The following is a 19,464-nucleotide window of genomic DNA, read 5'->3' on the forward strand; positions in this document are numbered from 1 at the left end:
GTTGTTTTGCTGTTGGCCAGCTGTGTTGTCATCTCTTTGGGCTCCATGAAACTCCCCTCCCACAGTATTATTTACTGTAAAAACAATAATATAACACCAGTAGAAGACATTTAAAAGAAATCACTCTAAATCTCACCATCCGAGCCCAACAGCTGTTTTAGTTTTCCTGCCTCCTGCAAATCTCTGCCCATATGCCTACAGTACACATTTCACACCCTTGTCATTGGGATGTGGAAAGCGTTTTGTACTCTACTTCCTTTTCTTGGTGTTGTTACTTGTGTTATGTTGTTTATAATTGTGTTTATTGGCTGTAGGAGTCCACTGAGTGTCTCCATATGGCTGAGCTGTTTGTCTCTAGATTTTTATTATTGTGAATAATACTGTATCGAAAAACTCAGTGCTGATCATGCTATATTCCCCCCTTGAATTATTTCTTTCATGTAAGTAGTCAGAGGTGATTTAAGGAAGGGCTTTGACGTATATTGCTTTAAAAAAAAATGGTTGTACTAATTTATACTGCTGCTATAAAGGGTGCTGCTATATATAAGGGTATATCTTACCCTTGTTATTTAGTCGCTAAGTCATGTGTGACTCTGCGACCCCATGGACTGCAGCATTCCAGGCTTCTCTGTCCTCTACTATCTCTCAGAGTTTGTTCAAACTCATGTCCATTGAGTTGATGATGCCCATCCAACCATCTCATCCTCTGCCACCCTCTTCTCCTGCCCTCACTCTTTCCCAGCATCAGGGTCTTTTCCCATGAGTCGCCTCTTTGCATCAGGTTTAGCCAAAGTATTGGAGCTTCAGCTTCAGCATCAGTCCTTCCAATGAATATTCAGAATTGATTTCCTTTAGGATTGACTGGTTTGATCTCCTTGCTGTCCAAGGGACCTCAAGAGTCTTCTCTAGCACCACAATTCAAAAGCATCAATTCTTTGGCATTCAGCCTTCTTTATTGTCCAACTCTCACATCCATACATGACTACTGGGAAAACCATAGCTCTGACTATATGGACTTTTGTCAGCAAAGTGACAAAAAAAAAGCAAAAGTGTATGCTTTTTAATACACTGTGTAGGTTTGTCATGGTTTTTCTTCCAAGGAGCAAGCATCTTTTATTTTCGTGGCTGCAGTCACCACATCTCACCATTAGTGTGTACATATTAATTCATTCCTATGAGTTAGACTCACACCATCTCATGTAACTCTCACACTGCTCTTCAAAGTAGGTGTTATTATATCTCCATATTTTAGTCAAAGAACTTGATGTTTAAGGGGAGTTAAATCACTTGCCTGAAGTCACAGAACTAATGAGACGTGGAGATAGGATTTGAACTCTGTAGTACCCAACCCCACTCCAAAGCCCCTTTCTCAAGCAGGGTTATTGAGTGCTCCTTAGCATCATTAAAATCAACGCATTGGGGGCCAATTTAACAGATGTTAACTGTTAGCTTTCTTGTTTAAAAAAAAAAAATGTGCATTTAGACCTTTGACCTCCGAGTGGCCTACAGCCGTGTGGAATTCAGAGGGCTGGGGCTTTGAGGCCCCCAGGTTCTATTTTGCCAGTGTGTGCTGGCAGCTGAAGAGCGAGTGTCTGGGTGCCAGATGGTTTTTGGAAACACAGAGAGACTCATGAATTCACACCCCTCAATCAACATATCAGCCTGTAGTCAACAAACTATTTGAGCCTCTGGATCTGCCCAAATTTGTTCGGGGTGGGGAGAGAAAGAAAAACGCGCTTCCTTTTCAGAGACCCCTCTGTCTAGCAAGGGGGGAGGGGTCTAACATAGCTGTTGGAGAATGAGATATTTAAGCATGAGGGTGAAAGTTTCATTCTTCAAGTTAGAGGCTACCATTTTGTGCCCTGAAAACTGTTTTTTTTTTTTCCTTTTTTCTTTTGGCCATGAGGAATCTTAGTTCCCTGACCAAGGATCAAACCTGCACCCCCTGCATTGGAAGTATGGAGTCTTAACCATTGGAATGCTAGGGAGGTCCCCTGGCAAAATGGTTTGAAAGAAACCTGAGTAGGTTGCCAATATTTAAAAATCCAGAGATTTCACACAAAAAATTGGAATTTCTGGCTTCATAAATGGGAAGATCTGGCAACACAGCCTGGAACTGAGTGGCAGCTGCTCCTTTTGGATGAGATACTTACCGTCTCGTTTGTCATAGTCCCAACCCAGCCTGTGTCACCAGTTTGCAGTTGATGGTTCGTGTCCTTGTCTGAACACTGCAGGAAGGTGAAGGAAGCGGTGTGTTTCCACCAAACCTGGAAGGATGGTAAAGGATGTGGAGCAGGTGTTCCCGGGGGTGGGGATGAGGTGAGCAGAGCTGCAGGGAACCGAGATCCTCTCACTAGTGCAAATAAACCCATGGTACTTGGCTTTGGTAGACATCGACACAGACACAGACATAGAAACCTTGGGACAGGACACATCGGGCAGCCAGGACCAGAGCCAGAAAGTCTCAGGAAGCAAAGCCCTCTGAACAAGGTGGTGGAGTGATTGCAGAATTAGTACACAACCAAATTCACCCATTCCTTTCTAAACAGATAAGAACGATGGGTTAAAACAAAACCATATAGAAAAACATTATAGGAAAATCTCCATGGTCCAGGAACAGCAGAGAAAGGACAAGTGCGGTAAGTGGACTTGCAGTCAGCAGCCCTCAGGGTGCAGTGAGCAGGGAACCAGTCTTTTAACGTTTTTGTCGGGTGAGGATTGGGTCGGCCTTGTTGTGGGGATAAGAGAGCCAGGCTCTCTATAGAAAGTCAAGAGGTAAGCTTACTCTCAGGTACTGATATCCCTTTGTGGCATTCTGATGTATGAGTGGAGACGGCCACTCCCCTCTGGTCCAGGGAAGGAAGGAAAGTTGCACTGTGCTGTCCAGCGTCTAAAGTTCTGCACCTACCCATCCACTCGCAAGTGAAGAGCAGCCTGATATTTCTCTTTGCATTGTCTTTGTAAAGAGCATCCTGAGCAAATTAATCATATGAAAATGATAATACTTAATCATCTTAAGAGGCCAAGCAGTAGGACTTTCTTTCCTGTTCATTAAGGTGTGTCCTGATATCCTCTAACTGGGGACACTTGGCAGGTGTCACAGAAACTGCACAGTCAGGGGGCAAAACAGAAGAGGATCATTAGTAATCATGGCTTCTTCCATCATGTTATAGATGAGGAAATTGAGGTCCAGAGATTTACTTAGGATTGCACAGCTGCTCAGAGAAGATGCAGGACTGGGGCCTGAGCCCCTGAGTAAAGAAGCCTTGATTTCTTTACTTATAAAATGGGGATAACATTCTGGTCCTATGGAATCCTCAAGAGGCTGTGAAGCACAGTAATATGCACTTGCCTTATGTTGGGTAGCTGCCTCTCCAGAGGCATTGGTGTGGTTAATTAATTTTAAAAAGGTATCCTTTTTATTCATTTGGAGAAGGCTGTTGAGAGTCCCTTGGACTGCAAGGAGATCCAACCAGTCCATCCTAAGGGAAATCAGTCCTGAATATTCATTGGAAGGACTGATGTTGAAGCTGAAACTCAAATAGTTTGGCCACCTGATGCAAAAAACTGACTCATTTGAAAAGACCCTGATGCTGGGAAAGATTGAGGGCTGGAGGAGAAGGGGACGACAGAGGATGAGATGGTTGGATGGCATCACTGACCCAATGCACACAAGTTTGAGTAAGCTCTGGGAGTTGGTGATGGACAGGGAGGCCTGGTGTGCTGCAGTCCATGGGATCGCAAAGAGTCGGACATGACTGAGCAACTGAACTGAACTTTTATTCATTTATTATTTATTTTTAAAAATATTTTATTTATTTGACTGTGCTGGGTCTTAGTTGCACCACGTGGGATCTTTGATCTTTGTAACAGCATTGAGGTTCTGGTCCCCTGACCAGAGATCTAACCCGATTACCTGCATTGGGAATACAGAGTCTTAGCCACTGGACCATCAAGAAAGTTCCCTGGTTTATTTTTATTTATTTTTAGTTTTTGGACAGTGAATTCCTCACGGGGAAGCAGAGTAGTGGTGATTAAAAGTGTGGATTCTGAAGCTGACCTGTCCAGGTTTGGATTCCAGCTTCACTACTTACTGTCTGTGTGACTGTCAGCAAGTTTACTTAATCTCTCCTGTGTGCCTCCATTTCTACATTTGGATAACAAGGCTAATGATGGCAGCTTCCTATTAGATCACAGAGAGGATTAAATGAGATCAAGCGTTTTAAAGCCTCTAGAGCAATGCTTGGCACGTACAAAGCCCCCAATAAATGTTTACAGCCATCATCATCATCATCTTTATAGAACAGATTGTATTTCCCTTTATGCTTTGGCAGCCAGGGAACTCATCACCTAATTTGAACCTTATATTTATAGCTCCAAGTGGGACCTAATGGCATGCATTTCTATTTTCGTAACATTCTCTGGAATTATTTAGCTATTTGGCTCTCATTTCCCCCATTATCCTGACTTCTCGTATTATTATATTGTACATATTACTGTAAGCTGTTTTAGAACAAGTTTGGAATTAACAGAGAATGAAGAAAAATACAGCAGTTGGTTGATTCAGACTGTCTTGACTTCCTTCAGGAGGAATTTGGAATAGGAAGTGAACTATATTATTAAAAAAATTATAGCTAATAATTTCGATGGCCTACTGTGTATTGGGGCTTCCCTGGTAGCTCAGTTGGTAAAGAATCCGCCTGCCATACAGGAGACCCCGGTTCTATCCCTGGGTCAGGAAGATCCCCTGGAGAAAGGAAAGGCTACCCTCTCCAGTATTCTGGCCTGGAGAATTCCATGGACTGTACAGTCCATGGGTCACAAAGAGTCGGATACGACTGAGCCACTTTCACACTGTGTGTTAGCCATTGCTACACATGCTTTGCATGTTTTACCTTAAACCTCACAGCCATCCTATGAGATCGAGCCTATTATCCCATTTTGCAGATGTGGAAACTAAGGCTCAGAGAGATAAAGTGACTTAGCCAGTGGTTGCCAGCTGCAAGTACAGAGCTCGGATTCAGATGTGGGCCTGCCTGACTCCAAAACACACACTTTATTCCCTTTTTGCTGCACTAAGGGGTCTCTTGGACTCTTGGGGGCAATTGAGGATTGATACTAGTCAGCTGCCTGATGTTTTCTCTCTCATCCTGCTTCTCCTCCCACTTCTTCTACCTCTTCTCTTCGGGTTCCCCAGAGCCCATGAGGGCCCCCAAAGGCCTGGCCTTTGCTGAGATCCAGGCCCGCCAGCTGACCCTGCAGTGGGAACCGCTGGGCTACAACGTGACCCGCTGCCACACCTACACCGTGTCACTCTGCTATCACTACACCCTGGGCAGCAGCCACAACCAGACCGTCCGGGAGTGTGTGAAGATGGAGCGGGGTGCCAGCCGCTACACCATCAAGAACCTACTGCCCTACCGGAATGTCCATGTGCGACTCGTCCTCACTAATCCCGAGGGGCGCAAAGAGGGCAAGGAAGTCACCTTCCAGACAGACGAGGACGGTAAGAGGCCTCCTGATCCCTGGTGCCCACAGACGCCACGTGTCTGAGGCTGAAATTGCTATAGCATATTTTTTGCTTAGGATTAAACCGACTGTATGACAACGGAGTAATGATACTAATGTCTGTTCCTTGGAAGACTTTGGGTAAAATTGGTATAATTGTTCCTTAAAATGTTTGGGAACATTTACCAGGGAAATCATTTCAGCCTGGAGTTTTCATTGTGGCAGGGTTTTTAATAACAATTTTAATTTTCAAAATCGATATTGGAATATTCAGACTTTCTAGTCTTTTTATCAGTTTTGGTGAACTGCCTTTTTAAGGGATTTGATCATTTCACTTAAATTGTCAATATCTTGACATAAAGTTGGCTGTAATATTCTCTTGTTATATTTATTGAATGTCTGAAGGATCTATTGTGCCATCCCCTTTTTCATGCCTGATATTGGTAATTTGTGTCTTCTCTTTTTTTCTCATGTTCGTTCTTGGTAAGGGTACATAAATTTTATTAATCTTTCCAAAAAGCCAACTATTGGCCTAGTTTATTATTTTTTTTATTGTATACTTACTTCTGTATATATACTTATTGTATACTTACTTCTGTTCTATTTCTTTTAAAAAAATGCTTTCTTTGCATTTGACCAGCTGTTCTTTTAGTTTTTTGATATGGAAGCTTGTTAGATCATTGATTTTGAGCCTTTCTTCATTTCTAATATATGCATTTAAAGTTATAAATTTCGCTCAGCCCTGCTTTAGGCTTATCCCACAAGTTTTGATATATCCTATCTTCAGTATCATTCAGTTTAAAGTATTTTCTGATTTCTGTTATGATTCATTCTTTGACCCAAGAGTTATTTAGAATTACATTGTTTGATTTCTGACTGGGACTTCTCTAATTATCTTTTTGTTATTGATTTCTAGCTTACACTGTAGTCAGAGTACATACTCTAATTTTGGTCTTTTGCAATTTGATCCATGCTTTATGGCCTGATATATGGTTGTGAGTGAGTAAAATTCTTTCAGTCCGACTCTTTGTGACCCCATGGATTATACAGTCCATGGAATTCTCCAGCCCAGAATAGTGGAGTGGGTAGTCATTCCCTTCTCCAGGGGAGCTTCCCAACTCGGGCATCAAACCCAGGTCTACTGCATTGCAGGTGGAATCTTTACTAGCTGAGCCACCAGTGATACGTGGTTAAATTTTAGTAAATGTTCCACATCTACTTGAAAAAATGTGCATTCTGTCATTGTTGAGTGTACTGTTCCACTTACATCAAGCTAACATTCATTAATTTCAGAACGCTTTTTATATATCAATGCCCATGCACCTCACAACAACCCTATCTGGTTGTTTACTCTTACCATTCCCATTTTGAGGTCACATCGCTAGTGGATGGGTAGCAGAGCTGGGTTTCAAACCTGGCCGTCTGTTTGAGAGCTGTTTTTCTTAACAGCTACATTCTAATCTCAGCGCAGGTCCAAAGCCTTCCTCCAGATTGCTGTAAATCCCCAGGTACCCCTAAGCTCCTTGGTTAATAGTCTTTTTGTTTGTTTCCTCACACGTACAGTTTTCTGTCTGCACAGCAGACAACTCCTTCCTCAATTTCCAGAAAATCCCACTCACCTGAGGAAGTGTGTATGCCCTATGCCCTGCACTGATGAAGATTTGCTTGGGGTGGGAATGAAGTCTGGAGGGGTTTACCCTAAATCATTGTAAATGTCGGTGGGGGGAGAAACTTAACTTTTTTCTCCTACCTATCTGAGATTCATTGGCTGGGATCCTGTAAGCTGATTGAGCAAAGATAGATTAACAAGATAAAAATAAGATAAAAATATTTAAAAAATTGTTGTTATAAATTCGATTTGTTTTTTGTTATATATTCTTAAAAATTGAAGTATGGTTAATTTGCAATATTGTGTTAGTTTTAGACATAAGCAAAGGGATTCAGTTTATTATATATAATAAAATAAATTTTATTAATCCTTCCAAAGATTATATAATGTATATGTGAATATATATGTACACACATATATATATATTCAGATGGTTTTCCATTATAGGAAACAGGAGTTTATGAACACGTGCTTTGCACATAATAGGGAGCACTCAGTGATGAGTAACTCAAAGGGGTGGTAAGAGCTTGGGTTTATATAGCATCTTAACCAAAGAACAATGAATTTTTAGAAAAGTGACAAGACAAAGGAAAAGGACTTCAAACTTCTAGGGGCAGCAAATTAGGGGAAATGAAATGTATGGGGAAACTAATGGTGGCTGGTAAAGTTTGTTAGGTGGGCTGATAAGGGTCCAGAGGTTTCTCAGTGATTAGCTTCTGTCCTACCTGGTAGAGAGGGGAGGGGGGCACCTGTGCAAATTTATGTCCTACTTTTAGGCAAATGGGAGAGGGCAGAGAATTTTTACTTGTGTATGCTCCTGTATTGCCTTCTCAGTTCAACTCAAAATAATCCTTATTCCAAGTGACATATTTGGGGGTAGCATGTGTTGCTACCCTTCTCAAGTAATCTCATGTTGACTCTCAGACTGCTCCATTCTTAAAATCTGTTGACCTTTCCCCTTTCCTTCTGCAAGGTACGTTGTTGAGGCTGCTTCACCCCCAACCCTGGTCAGGCCTCATTTGGCTCCTTGTTTTTCTTTCTTTTTTCTCGGTCCCTCTTCTCCTGCCTCTCTTTAATATTAATTATTTAATATTTTATACTTTTCACTTAAGTATTAGTATAATACGGGGAGTGTGCTTAAGTGGTCAGCTCAACTTGGCATTCTCCTAGACTGCGCCCATCAGGATAACCCACACCCAGATCAAGAAAAAGCATTGCCAGCATCCTGGAAGTCCCTTTTATGCACCCTCCCACTCACAGCTCCCAAAGGTAATCGTTATCCTGACCTGTAATGCCATAGGCTAATTTCTGCTTGGTTTTGAACATTATATCAGTGGAATCATATAGTGTATATTCTTTTTTTTTAATACATATAGATGATTCACTTTGCTATACAGTACAAACTAATACAACATTGTAAAGCAACTATACTCCAATAAAAGTTAATTAAATAAAAAGAAAGCCGTTTTAGAAACTCTGTAACTTGGAGGATAAAACTACCCCTGTTTTCAGGACACCTGTTGTATATAATAACCTAAACCATGATATGTTCACGTCTCAACCCTTGTGGTTCTACCCAGACTAAATTAAAACATTATACATTCAAAAAACAAAAAAACAAATGAAGCTGCTATGAACATTGGCATGCTGGTTCAAATGGACTAAGTTTTTGTTTACTTGGGAAAATACCTTTGAGTGGGAATGTTGTGTGTAAGTGTATGTTGAACTTGACAAGAGATTGCCAAACTGATTTCCAAAGTGGCCATACATTTGCACCCCCATCTGTGAAAGACAGGGAAGCCTGGCGTGCTGCAGTCCATGGGGTCGCAGAGTCAGACACGGCTGAGTGACCGAACAACAGCAACATCAGAGCGCTCCAGGGGCTCAGAATTCTCTCCAGTAGGAGGCGTTGTCAGCATTGGGAGTTTAGTCCTTCCGATAGGTCTGTAGTGGTGGTTTTACCTTTTCTGGATCAGTGTATATTCTTTTTTTTTTTTTTTTTTTAACCAGGCTCCTCTGTCCATGGGATTTCCCAGGCAAGTATACTGGAGTGGGTTGCCATTTCCTTCTCCTGGATCAGTGTATATTCTTTTTATGACTGGCTTCTCTGTCTCAGCTTTATGCTTGAGAGATTCAGCCAAGTTGTGTGTACAGTTCTAGAGAATTTATTCTCATTGCTGAATAATCCATTATGTGAATATTTATTCATCCTATTTACTATTGTTAGGCATTTGGGTTGCTTTCAACTATTTTACATTGGAGAAGGAAAAGTCAACCCACTCCAGTGTTCTTGCCTGGAGAATCCCAGGGACAGAGGAGCCTGGCGGGCTGCTGTCTGTGGGGTCACACAGGGTCGGACATGACTGAAGCAACTTAGTGGCAGCAACTATTTTAAATTGTGCTGCAAATAAAATTCTTGTAGATTCTTTTTTTTTTTTGGTAGATCTACACATTTTTGATGGATTTATGCCTAGGAGTGGAACGGCTAGGGCTTGTGCTCATAATGAGATATATCCAGTTTTCCCAGGTGGTTGTGTCAAATTACACTCCCACTAGCAGTGTGTGAAAATTTCAGTTGCTTTTCATCCTCACCAACACTTGGAATTGTCTTTTTCCTTTTAACATTTTGGTGGGTAAATAGTGGAATTGCCTGGTTAACTTCATTTTAACACAAGGCACTTGAGCTGTTATCTTGGTTTCCGCTTTCCTCTATCTTAGAAGTTCAGCTTCCCCACAAAGGTTTATCAAAGTGTTTTCCCAAGCAAAGAAGGCCATTCTCTTCCTAGAGGAAATTCCTTGAGCCAGCTGTGAAGGTGATACCTTAAAACAAAAACAAAACAAAACCGTATCTGAAAGGGCTTCTGCTGAAATGTTGACAGTGTTTATCTCTGGGTGATGGAACTGTTGGTACCATTAATTTTCTTTATGCTTATTTTGATTTTCTACATTGAACATATTGTTTGTGTAATTAGTAATTTTCAGACAAGAAAACATCTCCACCCATAATCCTGCCACTGTAAGGCGATTGTTTTCATTTTTCTGGCAAATGTCTATATTTTCTGAAAACCACTCAGCTGGAACAAAATAGGAGCATTCATTCTTCTCTGCGAAATACCTCCTGCACAGTGATGAAAATGCCAGCTGCCCTTTTTGAGTGCTCAGACGTAGGCCGAACCATATGAGAGTGCTGATAGGTATTTGCCTTGGGACTTTATGTACATCACATCATTTAATTCCGGTGGAGGAGGTGTTGTTATCATCCCCATTTCACAGATGAAGAAGCCAAGGCTCAGAGAGGCTGAGTGGTCCAAGCGTCCCAGCTATGAAATGGCAAGGCTGGAACCTGAACCCAGGTATCTGGTTCCAAAGCTTGCTTTTCCCGGCCCGTGTGGCCTCTCCTTCGCAGTGCCTGGCGGGATCGCGGCTGAGTCCCTGACCTTCACTCCGCTGGAGGACATGATCTTCCTCAAGTGGGAGGAGCCCCAGGAGCCCAATGGCCTCATCACTCAGTATGAGGTGGGTGGGCCCCTGCTGGGAGGTGGGCCCCTGGTGGGAGAGGGAAGTGTGTGGGGTGGGAGAACAGAGGTGATCACTGGAGTTCCTTCAACTGTGGCTGGGGTCCATTCCCTGTGGGTGATGGGGGACCTGAAGGCAGAAGGCAGAGGTGCCCAGAGGCCTGAACTAAGGGGCACCCACGGTCCTCCCAAGCCTCCCCCTTTACCCAACCGTTTCCCTGGCTCGCCTGAACCATGATGGGTGGGAGGCTACTTCCCCATCCCTGAGCCTGCCCGCTTGCCCATTCTGCCCCTAGATCAGCTACCAGAGTGTTGAGTCGTCAGACCCGGCGGTGAACGTGCCGGGCCCACGGCGTACCATCTCCAAGCTCCGCAACGAGACCTACCACGTCTTCTCCAACCTGCACCCGGGCACCACCTACCTGTTCTCGGTGCGGGCCCGCACGGGCAAAGGCTTTGGCCAAGCGGCGCTCACCGAGATCACCACCAACATCTCAGGTGCGCCCTGCCTGACCTAGCCTGGCCCCTGTGGGGAGGCCCAGAGTCCCCTGGGCACAGAGGTGGGGCTTCCTGGGGGTGGCGATGGAGGACTCCCGCTGAGATAAATGTTCATTTAGAGGGTGAGTCAGGGAGGATTAACTCAGAGGGTTCTGGCGATGGTCAGTGGAATCCGAGGGCTGGAGGCAGAGGCTGAAGGGGAAGCGGTCTGAGGGCAGAGGTCAAGGAGCCTGGAGGCCTGGCCTTCCTGGTGCAGCGGCCAGGCTCCGGGCTTATGTCCTTGTCCCCTCCCGCAGCGCCCAGCTTTGATTATGCTGACATGCCGTCGCCGCTGGGCGAGTCTGAGAACACCATCACCGTGCTCCTGAGGCCGGCGCAGGGCCGCGGGGCGCCCATCAGGTGGGCACGCGTGTGACGCAGGGGCGGGAGGTCAGGGCGGTGAAGGAGAGGCCCGTCCTCTGACCCAGAGCCCCCACCCAGGCCCGCTCACCCTCGTCTTCCCTCAGCCTCCCGCTCAGGGTTCAGAGTGTCGGGAGGAGGACGTTCTGTGATCCTCGGCAGGCGGCAGGCCTGCATTCACTCCCCTGTGAGGCCGTGGGCTGTCTGATGGTGACTGTCATGAGATCTTGAACAGGAGATTGTTCGGACCTCTCCAGGGGGCCTACCTCTTGACACCTTGGGGCCTTATTTCTCCCCAGCTTTTCCCTTGGGGGTTCCTGTCAAGGGAGACACAGGGATGAGCTTTCTGGAAGGCTAGGACATCTGGCCACATGGGGTCATCTCTCCGGAGTGGCAAAGAGCTTGGCTTCCCTACTTCTTTGCAGAAAAAGCTGATACTGCAGTGACTGTTTCTGTTGGGGAGAAGGTGCTGGAGATAAGATGGTGTGTGTGTGTGTGTGTGATGTGGGTGTGATGTGTGTGTATGTGAGTGTTTGTGCAAGGTGTTGACACACTTTCTGTCGGCCAGACGTCATCTTAGGGACTTTACCTGCATGAGTCATTTGATCCTCATGACAGCCAGTGGAGTGGGTAACAGCACCCTTATTTTCCGCATCAGGAAGCAGGCTCAGAGAGCCTGAATAACGTGCCCCCGAGGCCACATGGCTGGTAAGCGATAGCGCTGGGATTTGAAAGCCTGGTCTGTCTGTACAGCCTGTACCTTTCCTTGAAGTCACGGAGCCTCCCTGGCCCTCTGGTCCACCCTCTCCTTCCCATAAAGGCTTAGGCACTGGGAGAGGGTGACAGCCTGCATTTGGCCATGAGAGGGTCCTCCTGAGACCCCCCAAGAAGGCAGGGGGTTTCCCAGGTGCTCTTGACACTCCCTCACTTCTTCACTCCTCCCCGCTTTCACTTTTTCCTCCTGCTTTGCCTCCCTATATTTGCTATTGCACAGTCTGATTTGGGCTGATTCCTGAACCCTAAGGGGAGCTGCAGGAAGAAGTCTGCACAGCTCAGGGGAATTTGGCATTTTGCAGGAGGCTCAGGACCCTGGTGCCTCTGAATTGGGAAGAGTTGGGAAACCCAGCACCTTCTCCTTTCCTTCTCCCCTTGGGGGATCCTTTGAGCAGGCCTGGTCAGCAACTCAGGCAAGCCTGGGTTGGGGCGAGGGTTGGATGATGTGAGGTGGAGAGGCCTGATGACTGTGTGACCTTGGACATGTCCCTTCACCTCTCTGAGCCTCCCTTTCCTTTGTGCCTTTTGGGGATTGTCCCAGATCAAGATGTGCTTTGCTCATGGTTCGTGATTATTAGCATGTCCCGGTGGGACTTGGGGTCAGGGGAGGCCTGGCCTTGGCCTGGGAAATGGAGGTTGAGAGGGGCCTGGGCTGGGTAATGATGGGATGAACCTGTCTGGCCTAAATCCTAGGGTGCTGGGGTGATTCCCTCCTAACTTGGGAGCTCAAAAGAAACAGCTGGAGAGCAAGGAAAAGGCATTTCTACTTTCCCAGAGTGCAGGCTGTCATTGTCAGCATGGGGTGTCACACGCCAAGACGTGACCGAGGCTGGGAGTGGAAAGATTTAAATTTGTCAGCATTCATTTGTTTACTCTTGGCTTTGTTCCACGGAGGATTTGGAGGAGCTCACAGCACAAGGCCATTCAGTATAGTGATGAAAATAAATAGAAATACACAAGATGGGATCAGGAGACAGAGACCAGGGAACACAAATCAGCCATCAGGCCTGGGAGATGGCTCAGAGTTGCAGACCCAGGGCTGCCTCCGGGTTGGGAGGGTGTTCAAGATGTAGGTTTAGTGTGACCTCGTTTGCCTGCTCAGTGACTGGCTCCCCCGCTGGAGGCCAGTTCCAGGAAGCCCAGAGCCCCAAATGCCCAGCACAGGACTCATGTCTGAGCTCAGTAAAAACTTTCTGGGTGAATGAATGCATTGTGTCTTACTTGAATTTACTGAGGCCTAGAGGGAGCAGTTGGGAACCTGACTGGAGCCAGGGGCTTGAGGTTCCCAAGCTCTGGGAATCAGGGTGCAGCTTCAGGGCTTGGTTGGCTTGAGCAGGGCCCGCGTACTTTCAGCCTTAGTTACAGTAATAACAGCTGCCAGGCACTGGCTGCTCTTTCCTCACCTCTATCTTATGGAGCCGGCCTGTAATCACTCCCATTTTACAGAGGAGAAAACTGAGGCCCAGGGAGCAAAAGTGACTTGCCCAGCTGAGATGAGTGCTGTCCTGGGCCTGACCCCAAAGCCCACGCCCTTAGTCACCAGATGGCTCTCCCTGTCCTCTGGCCACCGTGACCCCTGTGCTGTCCCCTCCCCATGCCCAGTGTGTACCAGGTGATTGTGGAGGAGGAGCGGCCGCGGAGACTCCGGCGGGAGCCTGGCGGCCAGGACTGCTTCCCGGTGCCGCTGACCTTCGATGCGGCGCTGGCCCGGGGCCTGGTGCACTACTTCGGGGCCGAGCTGGCGGCCAGCAGTCTGCCTGAGGCCATGCCCTTCACCGTGGGTGACAACCAGACCTACCGCGGCTTCTGGAACCCACCGCTTGAGCCCAGGAAGGCCTATCTCATCTACTTCCAGGCAGCAAGCCACCTGAAGGGGGTGAGGGGCCGGCCGCGGTCGTGGTGGGGGCAGTCCGGGTGAGGGAGCAGGCTGCTGCAGAGGCTGGAGACAATGCCCCATCCTCCACCCCTCCACCCTTCGCCTCCCACCAGCCGTATTCCCCACCTCCTTCCCCACCCAGGAGAAGGAGGCCTTCTGTAGCCCTGTCCACCTCCGCCCACCCATCTGAGCCCCGCCCTCCTAACCCCAGACACCTTCTCTCCAGAACTAACCCTTTCCTGGGGGCTTCTTCCCTGGTGGATAGTAAAAGATTTGCCTGCGATGCAGCAGACCTTAGTTTGATCTCCTGGGTCAGGGAGACCCCCTGGAGAAGGGCATGGCAACCCACTCCAGTATTCCTGCCTGGAGAATCCCAGAGATGATGGAGGACCCTGGCGGGCTTTTCCCAGATTCATTGCTATCCAAGCTCCCAGTCTGGTCCCTGCCGCCTCCTGAGGCCCTGGTCTTCCATCTCAGGCTCCTCTAGAGGGTGTCCCTCTCCGCTTCTCGCCTTCACCTGACCTTGAAGCCTAGGACCCGCCTCCTCCCTGAAGTCCCGCCCTTCTCCAGGCTCCTCCCTCCTCGGATCCCTCCTTTCCAGGGTGCCCCCTGGGCAAGCGGACCCCTGGACCTAAGCTCTACCCTCATTTCTGAGCACCTCCCCTTTACCGGCTCCTTGTGCTGTTTTTTTTTCTCCCTGTTTCCACCCATCTTATTCCACTTTCCTAAGGCATCGCCCTATTTGTAGGCTCCTCCCCTTCTTGGCCCCTCCGTCCCTAGTTCCCCCTCCACCCTTCTGCTGGTGGGGTGTGTTTAGTTACAGTTCACACCAGAAACGCCCTGACCAGGGCCAAGACAGCCTGTCTAAGGTTGCCTCTGGGGAGGGTCAGGTCCTGGCTACACTGGTGCTGAGACCCGCCCCATCTGTGCCTCCAGGAGACCCGGCTGAATTGCATCCGCCTCGCCCGGAAGGGTAAGTCCCCCTGGATTCAGTCCTTCAGCCGCGGGTTTCTTACTTGCTGGGCTCTGGGGCGGTGGGCGCTGGGCACTCAGGCCTGTGGGGGCAGAGGAGGGAGGTCTGGCAGACTGGGGGGGCCAGGAAACATTTCCCTTCTTGGGCCCTATGTGCCCCATCTCCAGGACTCCTTCTCCCAGCCTGGGCAGTAGGGACACACACCCTCACACCACCATGGCAGAGGGTGAGCCATTGGGGTCGGGAATGGGGTGGTGGCTTCTGGACCCTGGTCCTGGAGTCTGTATCTGCCCCCTTTCCTGTGGGAAGGAGAAGGGGGACAGCATGGACCCTGTAGTGTCGGGATTGACGCTGCTCCCAGATGGGGAATGTGGGTGGTTCCCAGTCCTGAGATGCCCTAACTGAGCCCTTGATACATAATTCTCTCCCCTTGTTGCCTCCTAGGAGGGCGGGGGGCTGGATCTGAAGGCCCCACACACAGCCTCCATCCCCCATCCATCCACTAAAGGATAGGGAGAACTTGAGGCAGGAGAGAGGGCATCGCAGTGGGCACCACCCTCCTGTGCCTGCTGCGCTGTTCTGATGAGAAGCTATTCCAGATAGGGGTACAGGGCACATAAGGCCTCTTGACTGGGGGATGCGGAAGGTGAAAGGGATGGTGAGAGATAGGTCTGATTGACTGAAAGGCGGGACATGTGCTGAGGATGACGGGCAGATGTTTTTGTGCACCTGTTTGTGCAGCCTGGTTTATTCCTTGGGGCTTCAGTTCAGTTGCTCAGTCTTGTCTAACTCTTTGTGATCCCCATGGACTGCAGCACACCAGGCTTCCCTGTCCATCCCCAACTCCCAGAGTTTGGACCTTTGCAAGCAGAGGGAAGGTGGTCCCCGCATCCCCTCTGATCCTCTGTCCTGTGTTGTTCTCCCCAGCCGCCTGCAAGGAAAGCAAACAGCCCCTGGAGGTGTCCCAGAGGTCGGAGGAGATGGGACTCATCCTGGGCATCTGTGCAGGGGGCCTTGCTGTCCTCATCCTCCTGCTGGGGGCCATTATTATTATCATCCGAAAGGGGTGAGTGAGGCCAGTGCCCTGGCCCACCCGGGCCTTCGGCCTGTCTGAGGCCTGGTGAGCAGAGAGGAGGTGGAGGGCTGGTCGGGCAGCCGCCTGGAGGGCGTGTGGAGGGCTGCCAACCTGGGCATCAGGCCTATGGATCAACCCAAGCCGGTGAGGGGAAGCCCGAGACTCTGCAGATGGAGCTGCCCCGGAGTGGCTTGGCTGGAGCCCAGGTCTGGCCAGTGCCAGGTGCCCCTGTCCAGGGAAGGGCGCTCAGTGCCCGCTGCCAAGGAGCCGTGCTGGGAGTGGGCCCCACCCGCCTGTGCCTGCTGGGCTGTTCTGATGGGGATGGTGGGGAGGTAACCTGACTTGGCATCCTCAGTGCACGAGATCTTCTGCCGTTGCGTCTGCCCCAACCCCGGGGTTGGCGTGTTGACTCTGAGCATTGGGGGGATGGGGCTCACTCCCCTTCACACCGAAGGCTCTGAGCAGCAGCTCTTCCCAGGCTCCATCTTCGCTTGGGCTCAGCTTGCCCTGGACTCTGTTACTGTTGATCCCTGAGGCTTCCTCCTGGGCCCATGACTCAGAGGAGACCTCCCTTCCTGCCCTTGCTGTCTCCCAGGCCTCAAAGGTCCAGCCTGGAGTTTGTGTGGGAGGCACTTTCGGGTACATTTCACAGTGGGCGGAGTGAATCCCAACCTATCTTAGTTAGAGCCTAGAACTTAAAACGGTTTTGGAATTTTAGAAATCCAGGATGTGAGATTCTGAGAATCTCCAAGTTTAGAACTGTGGAGGCTCAGAGCCTGGAAACTGAGAGCTGCCACTGTAGTTCAAGGATGTCTAACCTAGTGGTTCTCCCGTCTTCCAAAAGCAGCAGAACCTATCTTCAAAACACCAGATAAACCCCTCCTGGGAGCCCAGTACATGGAGCACTAAAGACTGAGTCTCGGTTTGGAGCTCGGTGGGCTTCTGAGACCTCTGTGCTCTCCCTCCCCGCCCCACATCATTCCCTACCAGGCAGCCCCAGGACACTGTGGTCCAAGCCCCTTAGTTGAGGGATGGAGATGCTGAGGCCCAGAGGGTGCAGAGACCTGCCCAAGGTCACTCGGGAGCCAGAGGCAGAGCCTGCTCCACCCTCTTCCCTCCTGGGCTCTGGCTTCTGTAGCTCTTGCTGCTGCCAAGCTGAGCACACGTGGGTGGGTTGGCTCTGGGTCTCTGGGCTGTCAGGAGCAGATAAGCAGGATCCAGGGAGATGAGGGAGAACTGGGCAGGGCCCCCCTTGCCTGAGGCCAGGCACCAGCAGGAGTGAGACTCTCCCTGAGAGTCTCGGGGTGGGGGCATGCCAGCAGTGGGGTGCTGGGATGGTCTGTTCACGGCATCAGGCTCTGATTGTTCCCTGTGAAGCTTCCTGAGGCAAAATCGTTTAAACTATCATTTAATGAGTATTAACACTGTGCCAAGAGCTCTCCACACATCACCCATTAGAACCATAGTTACTGATCACCTACTGTGTATCAGGCGCTGTTCCGGCACTTGGGAAACATCAGGGAATTTTTCCTTCCTGGGGGGGTGGTTCCTGACCCACAAAGCAGATCTAAGTTCCTTTTAACAGGTTGGGAAACTATTATTAAGTGACTCGCCCATGTCACTTTAAGTAGCAGATCCTGACTGGACCCAGGCTTGACTGCAAAGCTCATCCTCCTTACAGCCGGGCATATGAAGGGCCTCACCATGGCTGGCACATAGTAGGTTCCTGTAGGGGGTGAGGCCCTGGGGGGTGGGGAGTGGCACAGATAGAGGGCTGTAAGGGAGGGGTCAGATTTGGGGGCTTGCGGGTGGTATTTGAGTCTCTCCAGATCTACTCTTGAGGGAAGACTAGCAAAGTCAGGAAGGGCATCCACCCCAGCAAAGAGAGTGCCAGGCCCAGGAGAGGATGGATGGCTCAGAGATGCTGCCAAGGCCTCCCTCACTGGGAAACTCTCCACTTCATGCAGCTGCTACTGGAAGCCTCTAGGATCCCTTCCCCGTAGCCACCTGCCCCCGCCCTGTTCCTTCTTAGATCCTCTAAAAGCCTTTCAGTCCCCTTCTGTAGCCCCTTGCTGCTTTGCCCCGAGTCCTACCTGGCCTTCCAGGTTCACTGTGCTCCCGAGGGCTCCCTCAGTCTGCACCACGGGTGCCGTGGGCAGAGCAGCTCTGGCAGGGATGGGGGTGTTCAGATCAACCCGGGATGTGGATGAAATGGACAGATTAGGAGGTTGCCGAGGGCGGGCAGCCCCCGGGGAGCCCCGTGGACCCGTGCACCCTATTGGAGGAAGGAGGCACCTGGGGTGGGGAGGAGGTGGCTGGGAGCGGGTCTCAGCTTCTTTATCCTGCCCCCTGGAGAGGGAGGCTGGATGCACCTGCCCCTGGGAACTCCGGGGTGCCCCAGGCTGTTTGGATCCTTTGGTTCTGCTTCCGGAGACTCTCCCCACTTCCCTTTACAGCACCTCCCCCACCCTGCCCACCCCACCCTGCACTTCACTCACACACTCGCGGGCTTTTCTCAGTGTTTCTCTTCTCTGCTGGACTGAGAACTGCATGAGGGCAGAGGAAGTTCTGTCTCGTTGCCTGTGTGTCCCCCGGGTCCTCTGTGTATGACTTAGGGATGACTCGGGTCCTCCCGAACCCACGCCCCCAGCAAGCAGAGGGGGCAGGGAAGGGCTGGGTGCATGCTTGCTGTTGGGGAGGGGATTATTTTTAACCTCACTTGTTTAGAGGAGAAAATGGATGCTCATAGAGGTGGAGTTCTTTTAGTTATTTTTCTCCATTTATTGATTACTCAGTTCAATAAAATCTGTGTCGAGGGAATACATATTCCCTGGGCACGGTCCGGGGCCCTGGGGATCCAGCAGTGGGCAGAAGCAACCAGGATGCTGTCCTCTTGTGCTTTATGGCTATGGGTGGGGAGCCTGGCATTAACTAAAAAAAGCACAAATGCATAATTACAAATTGTGAAAAGACCAGGGTGAAGGGGTAGGCAGAGAGTAAAGGGGGGAACTAATGTAGTTGGTGACTGTGGGGGAGTCCTTAGGATCGGCCCTTTTGAAGTTTTGACGGTTCAGCTGAGACCAGAAGCCACTCCTTCAGCCCATCTCCCTGCCCTCAGGGCCACTATGACCAGCTCAGGGCCTTTGACCCCTCCTCTGTCCCTGGGACGGGAGACAGGCCGTGTGACCTCGAGCCAGGGTCCTGCCCTGGCTGGGCCTCTGTCTTCCCTTCCCCTCT

At 49.4% G+C, this 19,464-nt stretch overlaps 1 protein-coding gene across 2 annotated transcripts in view; it reads left to right on the top strand.

Moving 5' to 3' along the window:
- Positions 1–19,464, top strand: part of PTPRU (protein tyrosine phosphatase receptor type U) — an 88,805-nt gene that overhangs the window by 32,321 nt on the left and 37,020 nt on the right. For both annotated transcript variants that reach the window (XM_065930243.1, XM_065930242.1), the window contains exons 8-14: positions 5,198–5,506; positions 10,524–10,633; positions 10,929–11,130; positions 11,427–11,529; positions 13,906–14,179; positions 15,116–15,152; positions 16,080–16,218. In XM_065930243.1, coding sequence (XP_065786315.1) covers positions 5,198–5,506; positions 10,524–10,633; positions 10,929–11,130; positions 11,427–11,529; positions 13,906–14,179; positions 15,116–15,152; positions 16,080–16,218 — 1,174 coding nt within the window. The remainder of the gene's footprint in view (positions 1–5,197; positions 5,507–10,523; positions 10,634–10,928; positions 11,131–11,426; positions 11,530–13,905; positions 14,180–15,115; positions 15,153–16,079; positions 16,219–19,464) is intronic.

The sequence above is a fragment of the Muntiacus reevesi genome, chromosome 3, assembly GCF_963930625.1.
Source record: "Muntiacus reevesi chromosome 3, mMunRee1.1, whole genome shotgun sequence".
Taxonomy (NCBI): Eukaryota; Metazoa; Chordata; class Mammalia; order Artiodactyla; family Cervidae; genus Muntiacus; species Muntiacus reevesi.